General features: G+C 38.2%; 4 protein-coding genes across 5 annotated transcripts; all 4 read right to left on the bottom strand.

The window, feature by feature from the left end:
• Window positions 1-4,941: 4,941 nt before the first annotated feature.
• LOC107485918 (uncharacterized) lies at window positions 4,942-6,795 on the bottom strand. The gene is made up of 3 exons (XM_016106452.1): window positions 6,037-6,795; window positions 5,425-5,949; window positions 4,942-5,289 (listed from the first exon to the last, which is right to left on the bottom strand). The coding sequence occupies exons 1-3, from the start codon at window positions 6,793-6,795 to the stop codon at window positions 4,942-4,944; spliced, it is 1,632 nt and encodes a 543-aa protein (XP_015961938.1).
• Window positions 6,796-14,876: 8,081 nt separating this feature from the next.
• LOC107485917 (uncharacterized) lies at window positions 14,877-15,473 on the bottom strand. Its single transcript, XM_016106451.1, has one exon. The coding sequence runs from the start codon at window positions 15,471-15,473 to the stop codon at window positions 14,877-14,879; it is 597 nt and encodes a 198-aa protein (XP_015961937.1).
• A 4,026-nt stretch (window positions 15,474-19,499) lies between these two features.
• On the bottom strand, window positions 19,500-22,308 carry LOC107485968 (seipin-1). Of its 2 annotated transcripts, none has more exons than XM_016106512.3 (2): window positions 21,675-22,308; window positions 19,500-20,271 (listed from the first exon to the last, which is right to left on the bottom strand). In XM_016106512.3, the coding sequence occupies exons 1-2, from the start codon at window positions 22,263-22,265 to the stop codon at window positions 19,573-19,575; spliced, it is 1,290 nt and encodes a 429-aa protein (XP_015961998.1). In that variant the 5' UTR covers window positions 22,266-22,308; the 3' UTR covers window positions 19,500-19,572. The 2 variants fall into 2 exon arrangements, with proteins under 2 accessions (XP_015961998.1, XP_015961999.1); XM_016106513.3 differs by having other exon boundaries at window positions 19,500-20,250.
• Window positions 22,309-22,884: 576 nt separating this feature from the next.
• LOC107485967 (putative 4-hydroxy-4-methyl-2-oxoglutarate aldolase 2) lies at window positions 22,885-25,257 on the bottom strand. The gene is made up of 2 exons (XM_016106510.3): window positions 25,016-25,257; window positions 22,885-23,768 (listed from the first exon to the last, which is right to left on the bottom strand). Exon 2 carries the CDS (start codon window positions 23,753-23,755, stop codon window positions 23,255-23,257), a length of 501 nt encoding a protein of 166 aa, XP_015961996.1. The 5' UTR covers window positions 23,756-23,768; window positions 25,016-25,257; the 3' UTR covers window positions 22,885-23,254.
• Window positions 25,258-25,561: the final 304 nt, after the last annotated feature.

Below are 25,561 nucleotides of genomic sequence, written 5' to 3'. Positions count from 1 at the left end.
ATACAATGTACCAAAAACTTACCTGAATGAGAAAAGCCTATACTAATTTCATCAATAAAAAGAAGGGAATGACCTATGCTAAGCAATTTTAATTAGTGTAAATCCAATAGTAGATTCTTTACCATAATATCTCTCTAATAAATTATCATTGACTAGTAATTGATGATAAAAAAATATATACCATTAAATACTATGTATTATTTGCCCAAAAAAATATGAAGATATTATATATATTATATTGTATTAGGTATATGATTAATGAAAAATCTATAAATATTAGTAATATATAATAGAATGTTATTTATAGTTAATTATAATAAGAAATATTTCTTTTTTATGTCTAAGTATCAAATTGTGTGAGAGTTTGTGTGTGTGCTTTTCTTGTCTGCTATGCACGCTTATTAAAGATATAATCTTATATCAAAAATCAAAATGTTACAATATCCTTATTTTTTATAGGGTAAAAAAACCCAAATAAACCAGGCTGAGAAGTTTTTTACCAAAATTAGCCAAAATCAAAATTATTTCGTCAATCAACCAATGACCATTTTAATGTAATTTGAATCAACATGATTCGAACTAAAAATGCAAGTAATTCGAAACAACTTGCTTCGAACTACGTTTAAATGGAGTTGCATGTAATTCGAATCAAGTAGTATCGAATTAGAGAAGTGTAAATCGAATTGACTCAATTCGAATTACTAGGGTTGCGTGAGTTTAGGGAGTTCGAATCATCATGTTGATTCGAATTATTCATTTTTGGTGACATTATGTAATTCGAATTAAATTGATTCGAATTACTAGTGAGTTGCCTATATAAGGAGTTCGAACCAAACTCATTCAAATCAGTTTCTCTTCCTCATACACCACCAAATCCCAGAGAAAACGACCCAGAATCTGTTCGGCAAAGACTCGAGAGGCATATTGACGCGATGGGGGACGATCCGGGAAGGCTGTATCGTTTGGATGGAGTCGCTCATATCGCCGGGGTGATCAACGACGAGGTTAGTGGTTTTTGTAAGTGGTATATGTTTAGTGGTTTTTGTTGTTACTATATGTTAATGGTTTATTGAAGTGGTATTGCTGGTGGTTTATATAAGTGGTTTTGCATGCGGTTTTGTATAGTGGTTTTCTATGCGGTTTTGCTGATGGTTTTGTTTAGTGGTTTTTGTTGTTACTATATGTTAATGGTTTATTGAAGTGGTATTGCTAGTGGTTTATTAAAGTGGTATTGCTAGTGGTTTATATAAGAGGTTTTGCATGCGGTTTTGTGTAGTGGTTTTTTATGTGGTTTTATTGATGGTTTATGTTAGCGGTTTACGTAGGTGGTATTGGTAGTTGTTAATTTGAGCAGTTTTGGCCGATGGTTTTTGTAAGTGGAGTTGCCCCTGGTTTATGCTAGTTGTTTTTTGTATGCGGTTTTAGGCTGCTGTGTTTCTAGTGGTTATTTGGATGCGGTTTGACAACGGGTTTTTGCTAGTGGTTTGATACATCTCGTTTTGCAAGTGGTATTTATTAGATGTTTATGTCCTGATTTGTATTTGTAACCGGTTTTTGAATCTGTTCTAATCATGTGGTCCATGTGTTACGCAGCCTCGGCGTTGCATATCGAGTATGCAGCGCCAGCAGGGAATGCGGCTCGATGAGCGGTACGTTCTGTACTTACAGATGGCCGGATTATACCATCTTGCGAGACTGAATGACAGATGGTTCCGACTAGACAAGCCGCTTGTGAGTGCATTCGTCAAGAGGTGGCGTCCGGAGACGCACACTTTCCACATGCCTTTCGGGGAGTGCACCATCACACTTCAGAACGTGGCGTATCAGTTGGGTTTGCTAGTGGACGGACATTATGTCAGCGGTTGCCTTAAGGATTTCCACATATACATACAGGGTGGCTGGCCAGCTTGGCAGTGGTTCCAGGAGTTGCTCGGTGTGTTACCTCCCCCGAGCCAAATTCAAAAGTTCGCTGTGAACTGCAGCTGGTTCTAGGAGACCTTTGGAGAGTGCCCCGAGGGGGCCGATGAGGCGACAGTTAGGCGCTTTGCCCGTGCCTATATCATGATGTTGTTGGGCACCCAGCTGCTTGCAGACAAGTCCGGCAATCGTATTCACATCAGATGGTTACCGTACGTGGCTAGGCTTGAAGAGATGGGTGGCTACAGTTGGGGGTCGGCGGCGCTTGCATGGTTGTACCGGTGTATGTGCCGAGTGGCCAACAGACATGTCATGAAGTTAGCTGGGCCATTACAGTTACTTAAGTCTTAGATCTTTTGGCAGTTTCCTAGATTTCGGCCCGATGGGTATGATTCGTTTAGCTGGCCCCTGGCATCCAGGTACGAATATGTCATTATATTATGTTTACTTAATCTATGAATTTAAGTTCTCGCCTGTAATGTTATACTAGTTCGTCACATTAATGACTGACTTCGTATCTTAACGACCTTTGTAGGTGGTCAGGTTACAATCCTGGCGTTAGCGAGAAGGGACCTCAGGTGCAGATGACTCGGCTGAGGATCGACATGTTACAGCCTAGGGATGTGAGTATGCAAAAAACCTTTGCCTAGTCAATGTAAGTTTAGTTATAGCTAAATTTCTCTTCTAATGTATTCGTGATGCCTTTTTCAATTTATATGGATGCCATATAGCACACCCGACGTCATCCAGGTTGTCCATCCGGAGGTGTTGGAGCCTCGTCATATGGCCTTATGGCGTTCTGTGACGTTGCTGATATATTTTGCGGTGGTTGAGTGGCACCAGGTTGATAGGGTGTTACCTCAGTTTGGAGGCGTACAGGCTTGTCCCCGTCCCGCCCTGAACATCGACTTCTTGATGTCGAAGGATAGTAGAGGGGGTGATCGTTGGTTCCCGCACCATCTGCAGCACTGGCATCTTCATTGGGAGACACGTGTGGACCACGTGCTTCGGTTTGACGTTGTTGCCGACCCAGGTCCTTTACATGACTTCTTAGAGTGGTGGCGTCAGCACGGAAAGAGGTTCTTGTCACCAGAAATGTACTTGAGGGATCCTAGAGATATTCCTATTCCAGTGGAGGCAACACAGAGGGGTGTCGGTAGAGTTCTCGACAAGGACCGAGTCGATGACGTACCTGATAGGCCCCGGGTTGACAGGAGAGCTCGTGTTGGGACACGACGTAGCGACCGGGAGTGGAGGTGGCTGGACCAGGCTATGGAGGATGGTGACCAGGCAGGTAAGGTCGTGGTTGACGAAGAGGTCGTGGGGGTAGACGGAGATGGCCTGCAGACCACCACGTTGGAGGTGATCCTCGTGACAATGCCGTTCCAGGAGGGGCTGCTCAGGGGGTTGTTATACCCGATGCTGGCGGAGTTGGTGGAGAGTGGTATGGGTCTGGTTTGGGAGATCCTTCGGCACCTGTTGACGCTGGACTAGGAGCGGGGCCATTCGGAGATTACTTTGTCGTTGTCCCCGGTCACGACCAGATGCTTCAGAAGAGTATACCATGGATGAGTCCGAGTACCATGTTTTCAGACTTTCTTGCCGGTGATAGTCTTGATGCGGAGTACGGTGGGGAGCACTTCCTAGATGGGATCACTGCCATCATGCAGGAGGATGAGGCTGGTCGTCGAAGGGGTCAGACGATGGGGTCACAGGCACATTTAGATGTAGATCTGAATGAGCCTCCATCCGTACCTCCAGCTGACTATTTTGCCCTGGGCGGTACACCCCCTTCCGCAGCTACTGCTGGGTCACATTCAGTTGCAGGGCTTTCGTCATCCCGGCCTTTACATGTCCACCCTACGAGGCTTGCACAGCCACCCCAGATGATGAGGAGGATGAGATAGAGGATGAGGAGCCGCTGATCCGGAGAGGTCATAGGACACGGGTCCCACGATGTTGCTTCACGGGATCGCACCTGTTTAGATGATTTTTGTATTGTGATGTTTGTTACTTCATTGTATGCTACATACTTATGTTTATCTATTTCGGTTATCAGTGTTGTATCGTGGGGTCATTTAGTTTATCAGTTGATGTGTGTGTCTGTTTCTAAGAGATTAAATTGTATCAACCACTATGAAAACTAGTTTACTTTACTTATTTATATTAGTTCAGTTACGTACTTTTAATGTGTTTACTATGTACTTTTTCATTTAATATTATATTATGAAAATATTCATAGTCGTTAAAAATAACAGACATATAATGCATTTCTAACTAGAACATTTTTCCCTTAAAAACTAAAACTCCGAACAATGGACACTAGTAGATCAAACAACATAGAACCAATCCTACCCAGCTACGACTGTATCCCTTGGCTACCTCCAACCTGTGGGCAGCTCCGACGAGTGTGTCCGGGTTGTCGACATAAACCGCATCTCTTAGGCCGGTTTGGATCTGTCTCGTTCATATTTGTCCGTATCCGAGTAGACTTGGGACGACCCTCCCTTGCACGCCTCTTGTTCAGGTCCGGTATCACTGTCGGCCCATCATATGGTGGCCAAAAATCCTCTGGGATTGGAGGTCTGAATCCCATATGATAAACACTAAAAACGTTGCTGAGGCGATAGACATGGTGGACGTAGGAGTGCCAAGTAACTCGTGAGTACGCACAGCATGCCAGTGCGTGCGGACAAGGGAAATAAAGTGACTGGAAGTATCCGCAATCACATGTCTGAGATCCGAGTGAGACCCTGTAGCTGTCCAGGGAGAAAGAACCAGTAGGAATGGTCTCTACGACCGTGTACTCGGAGTTATCCCTGTCGTACAAAGTAACTGTGAAGCACCTTACCATCTTCAAATTGGCCTCGATACATTTAACTAGGTGTTGACTGAATTGTTGTTCAATACCCAGCTGGGCCTCGGCTTCTCTCCCCTTGCGTATAAAAAGTTCGGCCAACCGACCATACATTGCTTTCACCAACAAGCATATAGGAAGGTTCCTCACACCCTTGAGGATTGAATTCACACACTCAGAAATCGAAGAATATCAAACCAGTAATCGAACTCAACCTCGGTATTAGCATAGGCAGCGTTCACGAGAAGCCTCCTTGCGTCTTTACCCTTGAAGGTTAGGGCAAAATTTGTTGCTACGTGTCTAATGCAGAAAGCCCGGTACGCAGCCGGAGGTAGCCAGCCCCCGTCGGGAGCCTCAAGCTCGGCCTTGATGCCATTATGCCTGTTAGAAATAACGAGCAGACTCGGCTGTGGTGTAACGTGCTGGCGGAGGTGGGAGAGAAAGAATGACCACGACTCAGCATTCTCACCCTCGACTAGTGCGAATGCAACAGGGAGTATGTTGGAGTTCCCGTCCTGTGCAATCACAACAAGTAAAGTACCCCCATACTTGCCATATAGATGGATCCCATCAATACTCACCAACGGCTTGCAATGACGAAATACCTCGATACACGGTGGGAAAGTTCAAAATAGTCTGTGAAAATAAGCCTGAGATTCGTCCAGCTGTCCCCCAACTCGAACAGTGCTAGTCCGAAGAACTGCAATAGAACCAGACATGGTCACCTGCACTCCTAACACCCACCTTGGGAGCTCGTTGTAAGACTCATCCCAGTCACCATAAATGAGGGCAACAGCCTTCTGCTTCGCCATCCAGACCCTCCTGTAGGTAGGCCTAAACCCATAGTGTGAGGCAGTTGCATTTAGGAGCACCTTGATGCTGGCGGATGCATCGACTCTAACCATTGGCATAATGAATGTCGATATCATATGATAATCCAAACTCCTGTGATCGCTGGAGATAGAGCTGGCCAGACAAGTATGCGATCCATTGTACCGTTTGACCTCCCAAATGCCCTTACGCTGCCGGAGACTCAGCCGAATCAACCATGTGCACACATTCCCGAACTCAGAACACTTGCCAACATAACGGCGATAATCAGACTCCACTACCTTGTACTGTACACCTCGGCGGATGCTATAAGTCTTCACACTTAACAGGGCATCCTTCTTATCCTGAAATTGCTGACCAACCTAGAACTCTGTCATACCAGCTGACCCTTCTGCATCTCTAGCGCCAAATCCAACAGGCTCCCCAAGTACCTCCGCCTGCCTCATGGCATCCAGGTCCAAAGATGAAAAATGTGGAAGGTACTGTTGTGTGCCAGAGCTAGAACCACCACCCGCACCGGCAAGCTCACTCGCTCCAATGTCATCGCCACTGTCATCAGCAATCATATCCGGCTCGACATCATCATCCTCTAGATCATCAAACAATCCATCTACAGTCCCAGCCGGTGCAGCACATTGTACAAAGGTAGGTAGAAGTTTCGCTGTTCCAACCTCGTCGCCAACACTACCGTTGAGATCAACAGCGAACGAAGGGGAGGCGACATGCGGGGCGGGTGGCTCGTATGCAAGGACTGAGGAAGATGCAACGGTAGGTCTTGAGCTAGAACCAGCAGCCGTCGCTAAAGTGTTGGTATTCCGGTTCGAACCCCCCGAGCTGGACACCACATCAACCAGCTTTGCCAACAGCTCCGGTGTCCTCACTTCGGGAAACTGTCGGCGACAAAGAAACATGACCTGCAAGTCCTTGTCACTCCCAATCATGAAACAATCATACTTCACGCTATCTTGGAGTACCGTGATTGGAATGCGATATAAAAACTTCTTAACCCTTTTCACACTATTCAGACCAAGTTTCAGCAGTACAGACCTAGCAAGGTCATCATAGCTCGTCGTAGAACTCACGATAATATAGAGAGGATCCTTATCGGTGAACTTGACACCGAAACGAGTTTTCCTCTTAATCGATCCTCTGTGGTGAACCAACACTATAAAACTGTCCTCACCAGCCATATGACCCCTCAATAATGAGAGCAACTCACGTTCATCACATATATATACAGGTCTGGAACATAATAATTCGAAACAACCTAATTCACACTATATATACATAATTCGAATCAAGTAAACTCGAATTAACCTTTGCTTCTTGTTTCTTAGTAATTCGAATCGATCTAATTCGAATTCTGTTTAGGTCGTTCTTCCTAGTAGTTCGAATCGACTAGATTCGATTTAACAATGCATAATTTGAACCATGTTGATTCGAATTACATGAAATTCATTTTATATGTATTTCAAAGCAAGTTGTTTCGAATTACTTGCATTCTTGGATCGAATCATGTTGATTCGAATTACATTATTATGTTCATTGGTTGATTGCTGAAAAAATTTTGGTTTTGGCTGATTTGGGTAAAAAATTTCTCAGCCTGGTTTATTTAGGTTTTTTGCCCTATAAAATATATTTTATGAAATTGTGATAGTTTGAATTAATTTTTTTAACAATTAATTTTTTAATTTAATTTTGATATACTAATAGAATAAAATAATTTTACATGTGCATTTAATTATATAATGTCACATTAACAAAAATAATTATCTATAACATTGACTGCTTGAATAGTCATCCAATAAAATAAATACAAAATGTGTAAAATATTTTATAATGTCAATGTATTAAAATTGTCTTAAATTAGAAAAATTTTAAATATATAATAAATAAATTTAGAATTACTTTATGTAGGACAAATTAATTACATCTATTAAAAATATATACTACATTTTCGAAGGTTATTTAAAACTAGTGATTTGGCCCTAAACGTGAGGTCCATGTTCCTTTTTATGATGATGCTAACATCTCTTCTGAAGTGGTGAAACCGTCTGAGGTCTTTAAGTGAGAATTGGGGGTGGTACATGCAAGGGACTCCGACATTTAAGTTAGCAAATATTTTAGATAAATTTTTTTAATAGATTAGAGTTGAGAAATACTTGAACTTGATGGGGTATTTATATAGTAAAAAAGATAAGTTTGTTATCTTGTTATAACTTATCCACCTATAATAGTGGGTGGTTATTTCTTATTTTATCTAGAGATTGTTAAGATCTCATATTTGAATATATGAGCATGTTTGTAAGTGCAGTTAAGATTCTGCATGATAAGTCAAACAAATAAGATCAGACACGTAAGGAGAGTGACTTTGGACTCTGAAGTGAATTTTAGTCATTTTGAACCTGACTTTGAATTGTGGTCTAAGATATGAATGGTGCCCCTACTCGAGGCTGAGTTCTTGTAAGTTGGGTTCGATCATTCAATCAAGTCATTCTTTGGATCTTACTATTGTCGCTTGAGCAAGTCGATCATGTCGGATTTCCAATGCGATTTAAGAGAACAAGTTGGGAAACTCGACGTGATTTTGAAATTGATGTGGCGTTACGTTTTTGTATTCTGAAACTGTACGCACGTCTTTTCAATTACCTTGGTAACCACGCACGTTATTTAAAGTGAGATGATTTTACTTTTTTGGCCCATATTCACATTTATCTATTCTTGGCCCTTCTTCTTCTTCTTTTTGACATTCTTTACTCCCTCTTCTTCATTGTTATTGCTTATTCATGTTTCATCAAGCGTGTTTTCACTTCATCTACTATCTTCTAAGTTTTGATGTTAATATGATGCTAATACTTTAAAAATGAATGGATGTTGAAAAAAAATAATTCCTTATGAAAAAAATGATTTTTTCTATTTATTTGTCTTTTTTTTGGTTGTGGCTAGTTATGTTGTGGGATTTTTACTCTTGTCAGAAATGATGGTGTTGCTTTTGGTGCGGCGGCGCTGTCGCTGTCTTCACTATGAGTGTTGTTATGTTGAGTGTTTTGTATGGTGCCATTATTGAATGGGAGAAGATGATTAGTTTTTATCCTTTTATCTTGAATTATTTGGTGAGACCAACCTTTAATGCCATTGAACAAGGTGCCCCTGAGTTTGAAGATAAAACTCTCGAGGTCTCCTCTACCGACCTCCCATCTAAGGTCGTTCCCTTTGATGCTGTTGTTGTTTATCTTTTTCTTTGTTTTTTTTGTTTGTATATTGTTTGAGTTGTGGACTTTTTGAACAAATATTATAATATTTTGGATATTTGTCCCCTTTTGTTAGGAGATTTTGACTTCAATTGCACTAAGTAATGTTGCTTTGTTTGCATGCTTCTAATCTACATCTATTATTGAATAGCATTGTTAGCTTTAATTTCGCTAAGTGTTGTGCATGCTTTTAAAACTCGCATGCTTTCGATTTGTAATGTAGCTTGTGGATTACCTTGTAACTTGTATCTTTTTACCGTATGGTTTTCACCTCCACACTTTTAATTCGTCATCTCTAATTTTGTTATCTCGTTTAGTATGAGTTGTTTTAATTGGAGCATTGTTTTATGTTTTGATTTTGTTTGAAATATTTTCACAATCCTTTCTTTTCTTTCCAACTCATTTTTGTATGAGTTGTTTGGTTGGAAGATTATTTTCTTGTTGTTTTCGCTCCTACCCTTTTTGATTTGTCATTTTGACTTTCTCCTAACTCATTTTTTGTACGAGTTGTGGGATTTAGAATTATTTTTACGATTTTGAATTCACTTCAATTCGTTTATATAATATGTCATTGAACTCAGACCTCGTCGCTTCATAGCCTTGACTCTCAAAGTTAGTGAAGCTATTTTTGCACTTTTTCAAGCATGAGTTTAAGTCTTGTAGGTCGAATTCAATGAGGTCTCGTATAAATGTAGATAACTTGCTTTATCAATCTTTTGAAAGAAATTACAATAGATAGCCAGTTGTACTAAGAGCTTTTTACAAGTGAAACTCTTAATCCTTACTTTGATGCGCGTTAAAAATGCCTTCAATAAAATCTTGAAGTCAGAAAAAAATGTGCATTAGGGAGTAAGGTTCACTTTCTATCTGTAGTATTTCTTTAGTTGTATACATGGTATGATCTAGGTAGATCATTTTCAAGCAAGTCGAATATTTTGTAGTAGTTCTTTTCAAATTCTTGAATGACTTTGTTGAGATTTTTCTATTTTGTTTCTAGCTTTCTTTCACTCGATTTTGGCCCAATGTCATTTCGAATCAGAACAAAGTCGCCAGTTGATAAGCTTCTTCTTATGATATTCTCAATGCATTTCATACTTCATAGCCATTTTTTTGTTTGGAAGCTTCTTCTTGAGGTTGTACTTTGGGGAAGAGGTCAGATTTTTCTCTATATACTTGGAGGTTTTCAAGCTCATTATAGAGTCTAATTTTTAGGCTTTCTTCATTTGACCCCATTGGAATCATTGCTTTAATATCGTGGCAAGTAGAAAGATAAATCCCCATTTGTGGGATGGGGAGTTGTCTAATGTGCTTATGGCCTCTATTCGAGCTCTAAATTGTTGAATTTTTTGCTTGTGGGGCTAGTTCTTAGGTTAAAACTTTTGTTGTAGCATCTATGTCCCTCTTTTGACCCCCGTAAATATCAGTTATCCCCTCCTTTGTTGAAAATTTCATGCATCGATGAAGGGTGGTTACTACAGTAACTAGTCGATTTAGCATTATTCGACCTATTAATTCATTGTTGGTAAATGGGGTGTTTACCACGATGCTGTTAACACTGACGGTATAGGCTTTAGGACTTTTGCTGAAGGCAGTATAAAGGCTTATGTACCCAATAGGTCAATTTGGTGTTTCTCCTAATCCGAATAGAGTGTCTAGGTATGTCTTTAAGTCATTTTCTTCTAATTTAAACTCGTCAAAGGAAAATTTGAAAAGGATGTCTATAAATTTTTTTGGATCCACCAATGTTTTGTGGAGGCTGACATTGGATAGGACTATTGTTATCACTAAGGGATCATTATGACCGGGCTACCCACCTTTAATATGTTCTAGTGCAAAGGTTATAGTGGAGGTTGTGTTTTGTATAGTCTTTCTTAACTTGATAGGCTTTTTCGAGATATCTTTTTTGAAACAACTTAATTGTCTACCTATAGAAAATTCTCTCATGATGGGGTGGACACATCGATCTGGGGTGCTTATGGGATCTGACAATCTTTCTCAATCTTTGCACTCCTATTTTATTTTGTGGTCTTTTTCTATGTACCTGAGTTTATAGTTATTTTTCCAACTTTATTGAGGCTTCATGATCTGGGAGATTTCTTACAGATTTATGTAATTTTCATCTTTTTGTTGCACTTCAAACAATAAAGTCAATTATCTTTTTTATATGAACGGTGAGAATGGAGCTATGAGGCTATTAACGAGCCCCGTAATAACTGCTTCAGTAGGCAAGTTTTAAATCTTCAAATATGCTTTGTTGAATATTTTCATGTAGGATCTAGGGGATTCTCTGACCTCTTATTTGACATCCAAGAGGCTTGGAGCATATTCAGCTTTATCTTTCTGAATGGAGAATTGAGTGAGGAAGCTCTTGGCCAAATCATCAAAAAGAGTGACCAACCAAGGTTGTCAAATCATTTCTTCGCTACCTTGGTCAATATAGTCGGGAAGGCTTTGCACCGAGTTGCATCAAAGGCGTCAGCTAGATACTTGCGACTCTTGAAGTTGCTTAGGTAGTGTCTCAAGTCGTTTGTTCCATCATAGAGGTCTATATCTGGGTTTTTAAAATTTTTAAGGATCTTCACTCCCCAAAGACGTGGATTCTCGATCAACTTGGGATCTCCTACCCCTAAGGTTGGATTCTAATCTCTTTAATTTTTCTTCCAACTCCCTTCATTGTCGTATTTTCTGTCGTAGGGCTCTTTCGGACCCACGTTATCATTCTAGTTCGATCTCGAGTTGTTCTAACTGATCTTGATATCCATGAACAAACCCATAAGTTCTGTGGTGTTTCGATCTCCAAATCCGCTAAATCTATAAATTTTAGAGCCTATTCCTTTTTTTTCTATGTTTCTTTGATCTATCTTTTCGTCAGTGCCTTTCCTTCTCTCTGGGTATGCGTTGGGTTGGTCTTCTTTATGGGGTTCCGAATCAAACGTAATGTGTCCTATCTTTTGGGTGGTTGTTTGCGATGGTTGCGTCTAATGTTTCGAGACTTACCTTAAACTAGTATGATTTGGGACTGAATGTGAGGTCCAAGTCCTTTTCGGTGGAATGCTCCGACGTCTCCTCCGACGATATGATACCATCCGAGTTTTTCAGAGAGGTTGGGAATGGTACCTATAAAAAAACTCCAATGCTTAAGTTAGCAAAGATTTTAAGTAGGTTTTTTTAGTAGATTAGAGTTGAGAAATACATTACTTTGATAGAGTATTTATATAGTAAAAAAAATAAGTTTGTTATCTTTTTTGTAATTTATCCACCTATAATAGTAGGTGGTTATTTTCCTCTTATTTAAGAATTGTTGAGATTTTATATTTAAACATATTAACATATTTGTAGGTGCAGTTAAAATCTTTCATGTTAAATTAAACAAATAAGATCGAGCACATAAGAAAAATGACTTTAAACTTTGACGTGGACTTTAGTTATTTTAGACATGCCTTTGAATTGTGAACCATGATATGAACCATAATATCTAATTTGATAAAATAAATGTATGTGCTAAATCACATATTATAAATCAAATCAAAGTACTACCATGAGGCCATAACAAATCCTATAATATTTTCTAAAGTATTTAGAGTGGACAAGTTTATTTTTCAAATGATATATAATAAATGTATTTAAATTTAATAAGTAATTCAATAATCTCATCACGGAGCCTGCGAAAAATATAACGAGCATGAAAGCTTATGTTCATATCTTTACCCTTTATTTTTAGTTTTTTATTTTTTATTTTTATTTTTTTGAAAGAGGAACTCAACACAAGCAGTGGAGCAAGAAACAATAAACAAAGAAACAAATAACAAAAAATTAAAATATCCGAAGCACCCGTTATGGCCATAACACCTCTATGTCATCTCCGACATTGCCATTAACAACAAAAATGGTTTGCACCTAACCACTCAATGTAGCTCTGAAAGGATATGTTAATAATCTCCTCTACTCCTTTTTCTTTATTCTGAAAGATCCTACAGTTTCACTCCAACCATATGTTCCACACAATGGCACAAAAGCACACCATTCATCTCTTGCACTCCTCCTTCCTATTTGATAACTCAGTCCAACTCTGAAAATGCTTCTTGACCGTACTTGGATATGTCCATAGAATACCAACATATGATATCCAAGCACACCATACCTGCCAAGAAAAATTTCATCCAAGAAACAAGTGGTGACTATTTTCATCATATATGTTACATAAAAGACATAAAGTATCTTCTTGGTTGATAACCCCGAACCGACTTAGTCTCTCCTTTGTATTGACCCTACCAGTCAAAACAAACCAAACAAACAACTCCACTCTAGGTGGGACAAGCCCTTTCTAAATAGTCCTAGTAAAGCTGTAATTTGATATATCCTCCGGCGCCATTTCCACTTACAACACCTGCACAAATGAGTTAGTAGAAAAAATACATAGTTTATCATATTTCCACATGACTCTATCCTCTCTGCCATATGCAAGTTTGACTAGCCTTAAAGTATGGTGAAGCTGGTTCACTAGTTCCAATTCCCATTGGAATAGTTTTCGCCTCCATTGAAAGTTTCATATCCAGACTAACCCATCCCAAAACCCACAATCCCCTATCATGGAATCTTTTTTGTTTGAAACAGAGTAGAGCCTTGGAAAATGATATTTGAAGAACCTTCCAAGAATCTAAACATCCTCCCAGAACGGAGTTTGTCTCTCATCACCCACCTCCATAGACAACCCAATAATCATCTTCTGCCTAACGTCTTGATTCTTGAACTATAACTGGCAAATATCCTTCCACGTACCCCCGTCCCCGATCAGGCAATTTCTGAGAGGATAGAAACTTGTTTGGATTCAAGTTTTTACAAGAGTAAACTACTTTCTTCCACAATGGACACTTCTCCTTTGAGAACCGCCACCACCACTTAAATAGAAAGGATGTGTTGCAAACCATAGCATCCCCAATTCTTAGCCTACCTAGTCTCTTAGGAGCATAGACCACTTTCCACTTAACCAATGCCGTACCATTCCTCCCGTCCTCCTTAATCCATAGAAATCTTCTTTACAAGGAAATAAGTTTCTCTGCAATAGCTTTTGGCATCTTGTATAGGCTCAAATAATACACCGGAAGGCTATTTAGCATAGATTTGATAAGCTCCAACTTACCGAATTTATTTAGCGCATTCGCTTTCCAGAGGCTCAACTTTTCCTCCACTTTGTCTATTATTGGCTTTCACGTCTTAACCAACCGTGGGTTCGCACCTAATGAGATGCCCAAATATTTAACTAGAAGAGTGTCTTGCTTGCAGCCTAACACACTACACATATGTTGTACCCACTGCTCATCACAGTTAATGGGAATCAAACTCGATTTATCAAAATTAATGCTTAAGCCTGACATCAACTCAAAGCAACGAAGCAGCCTCTTATAATTCTTGATGGTCTCTTCCTCAGGAGGGCAGAATAAAATAGTATCATCAGCAAACTAGAGGTGCAACAACTCAATATGATCATTCCCAACCAACAACGGTGATATGCGACCGTTCCTAACAGCCTCCCCAAGCATTCTATGTAGGACATCAACAATGAGAACAAACAAGAACGGAGACAGAGGATCACCTTGTTGCAGGCCCTTTTTCATCTTGAACAGCTTAGAAGGCGAGCCGTTTATCAAAACTGACATGGAGCACGAACTCACATATTCCATAATCCATCCCCTCCATCTTCGTTTAAACCCCATCTTCTGCAATACTAGGTCTACAAAGCTCCACTTTACTCCGTCATAAGCCTTCTGGAAGTCTAACTTTATTATTGCTGCTTCCTTCTTCCTCAATTTAATCCACTGAACCGTTTCGCACGCGATAAGGGCTCCATCATGAATCTTTCGACCCTTGACAAATGCACTCTGCGTCTCGCCTACTAGTCCTGGCATAAATGCTCTCATCCTCCTAACTAACATCTTCACGATTACCTTATACACACACCCCAACATGCTAATTGGGCGCAAATCTTTGATTTTCTTAGCATCTGTCGACAACCTTGAAGACTAGAAGAAACCCAATACTGCTTCCATGAACTCAGAGCCAATATCATCCCAACAATTCTTTTTTAAATTCATATTGTAACCGTCACTTCCTGGAGCCTTAGACGATTCACAATCCCACACTACCTCCTTAACCTCCTCAGGAGTTGGTAGCCTCTCTAGAGCCATAGCATCCTCATCATCGATCCTTTCCACCAGCCCGTCTCTGAACCCCACCGTAGGAGACTTCTCTTGATGATATAACTCCATGTAAAACTCTCTGATAGAAATTTTGATCCTCGCTTGATTCCTTATCAATCTTCCATTAATAACCAGAGTATCAATCCCATTATTCCTCCTTCTCGCAGAAGCTAAGTTATGAAAATATCTTGTGTTTTTATCCATGTGCCTCACATGGCTAGACATCGACATCTGCTTCAAATGTAATTCTTTCCTCACATACCACTTCTTGCAGCACGTAATTAACGTCCTCCTTCTTGCTTCCACTGTTCCATCATATGTCCTATTACCCACCATGTCATCAATCTTCTTGATCTCTTCCTTAAACTTCATGATTTTCTTGTCCATGTGACCAAAGTTGTTTCTGTGCCATCTCCCCATACTTAGAAACCCTTCATGTGTAAACTATGAATCTAGGCTTCGAAACAGTCGCGGTCCATCCCTTATCCTTTTGTCTTCCACTATAATAGGGCAATGATCTGACAAGCCCCGTAGACCCCCTTAAGCGAGTATCCAGGAACGCCTCAAGCCATTCCAAGCTAACCAGAGCTCTGTCAATACGGCTACAAGACCGTCCTCTGAACCATGTAAACTTACAGTTAGTAATTGACAAGTTCACCAAATCCATGTCATTTGTGCAATTCTTGAAATCTTGTATTGACAAAAATAAACTATCAGTACCTCTCCTTTCTTCCACCTGTGCAATCTCATTAAATTTCCCCAAAAAATAATAGGGTCCCTAACACAAGCTAGCCACATATAGTTCAACTCCTCCCATACAACAAGTTTCTCATCTCTAGCATGCGCACCATAAACCAAGAAGAAAGCACAATTAATAGAATTCTCCGACAACATACCTTCAACACATAACCATCTCTCACCTTTATAACAATTATTCATTTAAAAAAAATCCTCATCCCACATTAACAACAATCCTTCAGAAGCATCGTCAGACTCCACATACTCCCACCCCACACAAGCATTCCCCGAAATTTTCAAAGCATAAAACTTTGTTACTACCTATCTTTTGGTCTCTATCAGGCCTAGCATATTCAACCTTTGTTTTTTCTTAAGGTCTTTAACCATTCTCAACTTTCCATCACCCTTTAACCTCCTAACATTCCAGGAACTAATAATCATTTTAAAATATTATTATACACCTGATTGTGACTTTTAGGCCTGTTCCAACTTGCTTTAGCCTTCTGCTTTGCCAATCTTCTTTTCTGAGCAATTTCTTCATTCTGTTCTTGAAGGATAGCCATTATGTCGTCTTCTTCATTGCATAGTGTTGCTCCTAATTCCTTTGCTAAATCCCAAGTCCAACTGTTGCTCTTCCAAGCTTACACGCTCGTCACCCCTGTCATCATCATCATTGCCCTGCCTTTCTTCCTCCATATGATTTTTTGTGTCTCCATAGCCCTCTTTTGCATTTTGCCCCCAACAGGGTTCTGCCATCATACGAATTGAACCCCAAGCTTTCGTTAACTTCACCTACATCAGTAACACCTTTGATTTGATAATAATCCCCAAAACCGTATTCGTCGTCAACTCTTCCGTTCGTGTCTTCCTCTCATTGAATCCCCTCAGGTAACAACATTGCCTCAGCAACCTTCTTATCCTTGTTAACACAAATATCCTCTTCACATGTTTGCTTCGTTCCAGTAACAAGAACGCCTTCAATTCCTTCAGAAAGTTCATTATGTTCCATCACCCATTTCATATATCCTCCTGCCTCTGTTCTAGATTCCTGTGCAGGCTCAAATTTTGTTCGATTGCCCCCTGTCACCACCGGTTTGGCCTTTCCTCCCGTCCTCTTCACCGCACCAGCATTGTCCAGCTCCAGCTCCCCACCGACAGGCCTTGGACGACTTCAACTTGGGATAACCTCCTCATTGACTTGCCTCTACCTCCTAGCACACCACGGTCGCTTCCCTTGTAGCTGGCACAGTCGCCCGCTATCGAGACCAACGCCACCACCCAGTCTACCCGACGTCGTGCCACACTGTCTGCAGTGTGAGAGGCTCGGCTACGTTCATGCTCCTTAACATACCCTCCAGGTCTAGGAGTCCTCCCTACCAGCACTGGAGAAGTGCTAGACCCAGTCCTTGCCACCGGATCCTTACCAACCTGACCCAGCTGGCCTTGAACCAGCCTAGAACAGCTAAGCACACCTCCCTCCTGGCCATGTGGTACAGGACTTGTCCCCCCTTGGCCCAAATCGCAATTGTTTTGAAAATCAACATTATTGGCCCAATTGTTATCCCTCACCCCTTTATTATTTTTTATCCCTCTTACCAGCCCATTAAACTTACACTTATAATTTCACGGGATGGTAAGTTCAGAATCTGCTTCATAACTCTCTTTATATCCCCCAAAATCTGCTAAGCCTTCAGTACCAACATTAATTGGCTGATGCGTTACCAAATTTGTTTGATTGAGCCTTAAATTATTAAAACTCCATTCATTTAAAATTGATTCAGATTTTACCATTCTATCCTCATCTTCAACCTCCTTTCGTTGCCCCTCCGTAACCATTACCACTGTCTAATCTCCGTAATCTATCAATTTTTTTAATATTGGCGACGTTATAGCTACATCATCAAAGACCCTTGTTCTTCCGTTATTCCGGTGAACGCCACCTTCGACTTCCTGCGCCACATTTTCCGAGCTACATTGCAAGCTATATACTTCCTGTTCCACCTCTTTTACCAATACGTCAAATCCACTGGTACCTAATGTGATATGGATATATTCATTGATCACATCCGTAACACAAGTATCAATTAGAACACGTCCAATACTAAATGAGGTACACGATTCCATGACTTTATCACACGCAACCACCTCCCTCCGTTGTCTTCCTATCATCTTGAACGTATCCATTGACCAAATATGTAACGGAACCCCAAAACACTCTAGCCATACTCTTCGCGATTCACTTCTCCCCAAATCGTCTCACCTCCATACACTATGAAATATTTGAAGTAGGCTATTCATTTTGAACGTGTAAGTCTCTTCAGCATTCAACAGACTGTCAAAAATTAATAGCGCTTTATATGCTCCCATTTTACATACTGAGACAATGAAAATGTCTCATCGTTTTTTAATTTATGTAAATCTTGGAAAGGTGGAGTATTGAATATTCGTATCCACAAAAATTAATTTTGTGAATATTTATTTGTGATTATTGAGAGTTTTAAACTTTCATAAATTTTTATCCATATTTTTTATTTTTTTTATTTAACCGTTTTAAAAGTTATTTTTTGAACTTTTAAATTATAAAAAGTAGTAGTATAAATATCTAGTGCAATTTTCAAAACTTAAAAAACTATTTAAGTGATTAAAGACCTATTTGAGAAACTTTAAAAGTTACTTTTTTAAATTTCTGACTTATAAAAAATAGTAGTATTAATATCTAGTGCAATTTTCAAAACCAAATTATAATTTTTTAAAAAATTATTTAAGTACTCATAAAAAAATTAAAAAAATAATTCCTCTAAAAATAAAAAAAACTTTTTATTATTTTTTTTAAATAAACACTTAAAATTAAAAAATTAAATATAAAATAATTTATTTATAAATTATTTTTAATATAAATTTTATTATTTAAACTATTTTTTTTTTAAAATTAATTAAATTATTTATCTAAATTGAACCTTAGTCGGTCACACTGGGACCTAAACTTATAAAATACGTAATTATAATTTTATTATACTGAAAAATATAATGTTAAAGACTTCAAATCGTATTTACACTTTTTAATTATTTAAAGACTATTATTTTTATTTTTAATATTCAGTAAATAACTTATAACAGACGTTAAATGAGACTAATAAACCGTATTACATGTCTAACTTGTTAGAAATAAAGTCTATCTTGGCCTATTTCCACCCTTCCCTTCAATATCACATTATTTTCATTTGACTTGTGTAACGCCTACAAATAATATATTACTTTTTGAATATACTAATTTTTTTTAGATAAATTTAGCGTAAATTTTCAATCTAGTTTTTATAATTAACACAAAAATAGCTTCACCCAAAAATAATGACCAAAATATTAACACATATATTAAACAATTTAATTAAACATATTAACCCTTTAAGCCTTTAGTAACCACCGAATAACTTTTATCTATTTATAAGTTTATAAACACAGTTATTCTCACTTCTATCAACCGACTATAACTCAAATGACATAATCTCTTTATACTCATCCAAAAGTCGCGAATTAAGAACGACTTTATTTTTGTTACAAACACTAACTCTGTCGCAATATTGAAAAATGCTAGAGAGCTAACATAATTTATTTTTTTGGCTAACAATTAACTGTCAATGTTTAAAAATATAAACTAAAAATATGTTTTCCACTTACTGTACTAAAGAAATTGGGTTGACGGCCAAAATAATCGCCAAAAATAATAAATTTTGATAACTTTTTAACATTTTTCGTAGTATTTTTTACTCTAAAAATTAAGCCTTTAAAAACACACCGATCCAGAGTCCTCATCAACTTGTTCTACGGGAACACTACCTGTAACATCTTCTGTATTAATGGTTTCACCTGAAGATCCAACAATGGTTTCTTCAACACCATCACCATCATCATCATGATCCGATATAGCTTTCCTCTTGTTCCTCCTCCTCCTCCTCAATTTCCTCAACAACTCAGAAATCTCACTTTCATCATGCTCTCTAGGAGGCTCTTCCCTTGGGAGCTCGCCGCCGCGGCCGAACAAATCCGGTGTGACTAGAAACAATAGTCTCCTATAGCAACATAGTAGGAACATGAGAAGAACAATGTAGACATAAATTGACACCCAAACATAAAAGGTCCATTTCCAATTCCGGACCACTTCTTTGGACCAAGGTAACCGTGACTTGATCATGATTTGGGCCTCATACAATTGTGGAAGTGATGAGGTTCCTGATCTTGGATGCATGGTTACTCTAATGGCCTTGGTTCTTCTATACTCTTCCTTGTGCCTCAAGATATCAACAATGATGCTCTGGGTTTCGTCGGACACTCCGAGTACTAGAGGTAAACCCATCATCAATGTCCGGGCTAGTCGAATCGGTGAGCTTCTGAACCGTAACATCGATGGCCGGCTCGATTTTGCTATCACGTTTCCGTTCATCGTAAGGAGTTCGGCTGTCAACTGCACAACAAACAACAACAACTAGTGTAGCTAACTCTTCAGCAAATATACATTAGACTATAAATTTGTTAGGGTGACATATAATGTAAAGTAGCATGGGTCTAGTTTTAGAAAACACTAATAAGCTAAAAACAACTTTTAGGTATAAAAATTATGATATTATACTTCTCTTATTCAAAATGTTTAAACGGATAAATTACATCACATCACATGGTATGAATTATGGAATACTTGAACAGAGGGCCATTGTTTTTGAAATGCCATTACTAGCTTAAAAAAAATGAGTTGATAACTAAAAATAATAATTAAAAAAATAAATTTTAATCGTCCTTTAATATTTTTCATACTTCTTGAAAATGAATAAATGATAGCTGCGAACTTCACCCAATTTTTGTTGGTGTCTACTACACAAACACATATTTGTTATCTAACCAATCATTTATTTAATTTTTTTTTGGATTTATCATTTATTTATTCTACGTCAACATATATTATGAACAATCCATTGATAGGTGATAGGTGGCAGCTATGGTACTTTTGCCTAATTTACCAAAAAAATAAAACAATTTAAACACCAAAATAAAAAAACATCATAGAATTGGGCCATTGATATTGGACCTGCACTTGTGATAGTAAACGGTGGTATGTTGACTCTGAGTCAACATTTATTTTTAATAGAAAAATAAAAAATTCTATACTATTAGTTTAAATGCAAAACAAATAAAAAAATTTAAAACATTTTTCAAATAAATAAGAATGAATGTTATATGATAAAAGTGAAAAAGCTATATTCAAGAAAGATTTCTCTTAAGATAATCCAAAAGCTAAAGTACATTTGATGAAAATGAAAAATTCTGGTGCAATTATCTATAAATATCTTTATGTAAAGTTAATAATCTAGATTATAATCTATGCCAAATTATCTATCAATTCTTAACTGACAAGAAACAAATGAGGTTTAATTTTAGATGGAGATTCATATGCATATGTCTTCTCACGTAAAATTGTTAAAATTGTTAGTTAATAACGGTCGGCTCATTTGATATATTTAACTAAGGAAAAAATTCATGCGTAATTGACTTCATGTAAAGTTCATAACCGAGGCCGTTAGATAATTTGACTGATTTGACTACATTTTTATTTGATTAAATTTTTATTTAACGGCTCTCAATTATTAACTTTACGTAAAATCGATTGCATCTGAATTTTTCCCAAACTAAATTATTATCTAACAGCTTTTAACTAATAATTTTGCATAAAAATAACTGTTCAAGTCTTCACCTTAATTTCATCCTCCTCCCTTATTGACATGTGAACACAATGTTGAAACAAAATGGAATGCATACACTGGGATCCTAATTAAGTTATTACTATGCTAATATATGTTGAGAATGTGAATGAAAATTGAGAGAAAGTGCAGGAACCTGAAAGACACCAAGTTGTGTATTGAAGTCAGATTCGGGCATGACAAGAAGCAAAGAAACATGAAACATATGACCAACAGGCACACTTATCTGCTTATTCCTCTTTGTTCTTCCAACAAAACCACTCATTCCCCCATTAAACGAGAACACAGCAGAAGGGTTTTCTTCAGTGTAATCAAAATGCACATTCTCTCTAACCACCACCGGCTCCTCCACCCACAGCTTCACCAAACAAACCCCCAAAACCGTTGCCACGATCAGAACCAAGAACAGAACTATGCACAAGTATGCAGCACTCAGAAGCCCAAGCCCAAGTTTCTTGAAGAAGAGCCCCGTGATGGTGGTGGTGGTGGTAGTGGTTGTGGTGGTTCCTCCTCCATGATGAGCTTGTTGATGAAGTTCTGATGATTCTACGGCGGTGTATTTGGTTTCCTGATGAAAGAACTCTGAGGCAAAGGACAAGAGTGAGTAGAATGGAGAGAAGATACAGACTATGCAGTTATAGATTAAGTCTGCGTGGAAGTTTACTAGTTTTGATACAAAGTTGTATGGTTTTGGAAGAAGAAGAAAGGGTTTTTGGTTTTCCTCCATTGTTGAAGCGTTTTAATTGTTTGAATAGAAAGAAAGAGAGAGTTGTGTGATTTGTTTTGTGAAATGAAAGGGAGAAGAGAAAGATATGATCATATGACAGATGCTGCACTCTTGCATGGTGTGGAAGCACACGTGTCTTCCAAGGTGATGTCGTGGCAATCTGCATGAGAAACAGAAACAAGCCACGTAACCTTAATATTTTCCCTTTCCAGAGACCACCTTGTTTGAGTCGAGAATGTTTACGTTGTTGTGATTGGTTAATTCATTCAATGAGTAAACTTTTCTCTCTCTTTCTTTCACTGTTAAAAGATTCAAATTTGAGACTTTATTGAATGAGAATCAAGCATGTATTACTAAACTAATTGTATGACTAAACAAGTAGCTATATCAAAACTTCTTTCAAACTAGCGATTGTTTCATGTGAAACATAATGTCCAAGCTTTGGCGTTTTCCCTGGGTTATGGCTTGATTCAGAGTCTCAAGCTTTGGCTTTTATGGTAAAGCCATTGGTTTAGAAGCATATTAAGACATGATATTTTTCAAGCCTCTAAATAATAACAATAAAGAGAACCCCGCTAAAATGAGGGGGCAAAATTATCTGCTACATATCATCATCATCTTAGGACAAAATACTGATTCCAATCCAAGTCAATCTTTCCAGAATGCTGAGAGTACTTCTATATTTGGTCAAAGTGGCCAAACACTTCAACCAACTTTCATTATCATGGGTGATTAATAACGTTACAATTTAGTGGAAACTAGGAAACTGTTGGGTCAAGAACCCAAGCACAGAAAGCACTACATCAGGCCAAGGAGATGCCTATTAAATATAGTCCTTACATTTGTTGAAAATATCTGTCAATTTAGACAAAGTGGTTAGATAGAAAAACTCAATGTATCTACATTACTACATTCAATTTTCCAATGTACCACTTTATCCAGATTGATGGATATTTTAAAATGGAGGCAGTGATCATGAACTTTGGGAATCAGACAGCCAGCTCCGTTCGAGAGATCAGAATCCCATCCGTGTCCGCGTAAAGCCATTCCCCATCACTGATTCTTGTCCCGGCAATATTTATAGGAACATGCTTTTCTCCCATGCCTTTCTTGTTAGCTTTCATTGGATGGGAAGCTAGTGCTCTCACCCCGATATCGCAGCCATTGATCTCATCCACATCTCTTATACATCCGTTCACAATGATACCTGCCCATCCGTTGTTTTGCGCTTGTACTACAGGGTTGCCACCCAATATTGCGCAGCGCAAGCTCCCGCCACCATCGACAACAAGCACTCTTCCATTGCCTTTCTCTTCAAGAAACTCCCGAACCAAAACATTGTCTTCAAACACCTTCAGGGTAACTATCGGTCCGGAAAAGACCTGTCGACGACCGTAAATTTGGAAAACTGGCTGAAGGGCACGAAGCTCGCCACTCAAAATTAATTGTGGGTTTGCATCACACACTTCGGCTGTGGTGACCAAGGCCATTTACCCGAAGCACCTAGGCATAACAAACATTCGCACGGAAGATTTAGATTTTAGACAATGATAAGTTGATAACAGATGACCATAGACCAATGGTTTATAAAATGCCATTTTTAGCATGTTTAGAGGAGAAAGGAGGAGAGGAAAGGGGTTTTGAAAGGATTTCCTTCCCTCCCTCCTCCTCTTTCCTTCTTTCCTTTAAAAATAGAACTCACAAACACACCCTTAATAGTGAAGACTATGACTTTAGCATCCCTCTCTCTTTAAGCATGTAGGACAAGTTGCATACAGAAACCTCAAAATCAAAAGTCTGTGGCATCTTATAATTAATATCATGAAATTCATTATAAAGTTCATGCAAAGATTACTATCAGGTAAAACAAAATAACAGAAATAAATCAACTAATAGCGGAAACATCACATTAAGACAACACTTGATGGCATAAGCTCTATAATGAAACTGAGAGTGTGTTGTGAAATAAAGCAACTTTAAATTACCTAATTCCTTAGCAAGAGTAAAATAGAACACAAAATCCATATTGCTTTATTTCCAAAAAGTATAGCTAGCTCTGCTGACTAAGGACTGCACTCCCCCTTCCCTAGGAACGCCTATTACAAGTCCAAGAATATGGTCTTTGCTATGGTATCAGAACCTATCCGATCCAATGTAGTTGGGTGTGTTAAGCCCACACATTCGCCTATGGCTAATGAAATTCTCAAAGTACATACAAGCACTGCAATTAACATAGGAACGAGTAACTCACTCTAAAGAGGGAGAAAAAAAGGTGTATATCAAAAGCTAGATTGGTATTAAGTATTAACCATGATAAGGATAAATTACAGTTATCTCCCTCGGATTAGACAATATTATACATGAAACCTTTTGATTTGTGATATTTACATTGATCACCCCTCTTTTACAAAGTCAATGTCACATTCTAGAAATGTCACATTCTAGTTGCGTGCCTGAGAGTTTCTTTTCTCCATGTATCTCCCTAAACGAGTAAAACACATAAACTACCACCAAAGAGCTTAAATTCATTTCCATTAAGGTTCTGAGTTGGAGGAAATTAGCGTAATTAGAGGGATTGGGAATTTAGCATTGGGATGAATGCGATCAGTTGAGAATAAATAAATCAAGATTGAGAAAAATGAAAATCAAAATCAAAATCAAATTACAAGCACAGAGAGAGAGATAAATCAATCAACAAAAGATTGAAATATCTGTGAAGAGGAGGGATCCAGAGAGAGATAGAGACTCACCGATTAGGGAATAGATCTGCGGCGGTTTGAGGAAGAGAGAAGAGTGAGAGTGTACGGAAATGAGGATGGGATTGTTGGTGATAGAGAAATAGAGTTCTCTCTCGGATTCTTCAACACCGCCCACCTTTACCTTCTCTGCTAAATCACTGTCTAATATTTAAGAACACATTATTGAGTAGTCTCATGCTGTATTAATGTTAGGCGAAGATTAGCGTGCAGTTAGTTAACCATTACTAGACCATGATTTAGTTAAATTTATTAAACTATTTAATAATTTTAAATATTAACTTAATAACCGTACTATTATGCTTTTTCAAAGGACAAGGAAGTATTTTTTTATAATAGATTTAATTAAAAAAAGAAAAGCATTATATACAATGTGTATTTTTTGTAACGAAAAAGTCTTAGGGTCAGTAATTTTTGTGTTTTGTTACTAGCACTTAATTATAAAAAAAAGTGAATGATCTCTTACTATTGAATATAATCTCACATTATTAAAAATATTATTGATAGCCAATTAATGGTTACAAAACATAAAAATTGTTG

This window comes from Arachis duranensis, chromosome 4 (genome assembly GCF_000817695.3).
Source record: "Arachis duranensis cultivar V14167 chromosome 4, aradu.V14167.gnm2.J7QH, whole genome shotgun sequence".
Taxonomy (NCBI): domain Eukaryota; kingdom Viridiplantae; phylum Streptophyta; class Magnoliopsida; order Fabales; family Fabaceae; genus Arachis; species Arachis duranensis.
The sequence above is the reverse complement of the archived record's forward strand: the minus strand, read 5'-3'. Positions and strand labels throughout refer to the sequence as shown.

Coding starts and splice junctions, on each gene's coding strand:
- LOC107485918 (XM_016106452.1), bottom strand. CDS start 6,795: ATGGCTGGTGAGGACAGTTTTATAGTGTTGGTTCACCACAGAGGATCG. Junction 5,950..6,036: donor ATGCCATGAGGCAGGCGGAG/GTACTTGGGGAG, acceptor CAGCAATTTCAG/GATAAGAAGGATGCCCTGTT. Junction 5,290..5,424: donor GACAGCTGGACGAATCTCAG/GCTTATTTTCAC, acceptor GTGATTGCACAG/GACGGGAACTCCAACATACT.
- LOC107485917 (XM_016106451.1), bottom strand. CDS start 15,473: ATGGGGAGATGGCACAGAAACAACTTTGGTCACATGGACAAGAAAATC.
- LOC107485968 (XM_016106512.3), bottom strand. CDS start 22,265: ATGGAGGAAAACCAAAAACCCTTTCTTCTTCTTCCAAAACCATACAAC. Junction 20,272..21,674: donor CACAACTTGGTGTCTTTCAG/GTTCCTGCACTT, acceptor TAGCTACACTAG/TTGTTGTTGTTTGTTGTGCA.
- LOC107485967 (XM_016106510.3), bottom strand. CDS start 23,755: ATGGCCTTGGTCACCACAGCCGAAGTGTGTGATGCAAACCCACAATTA.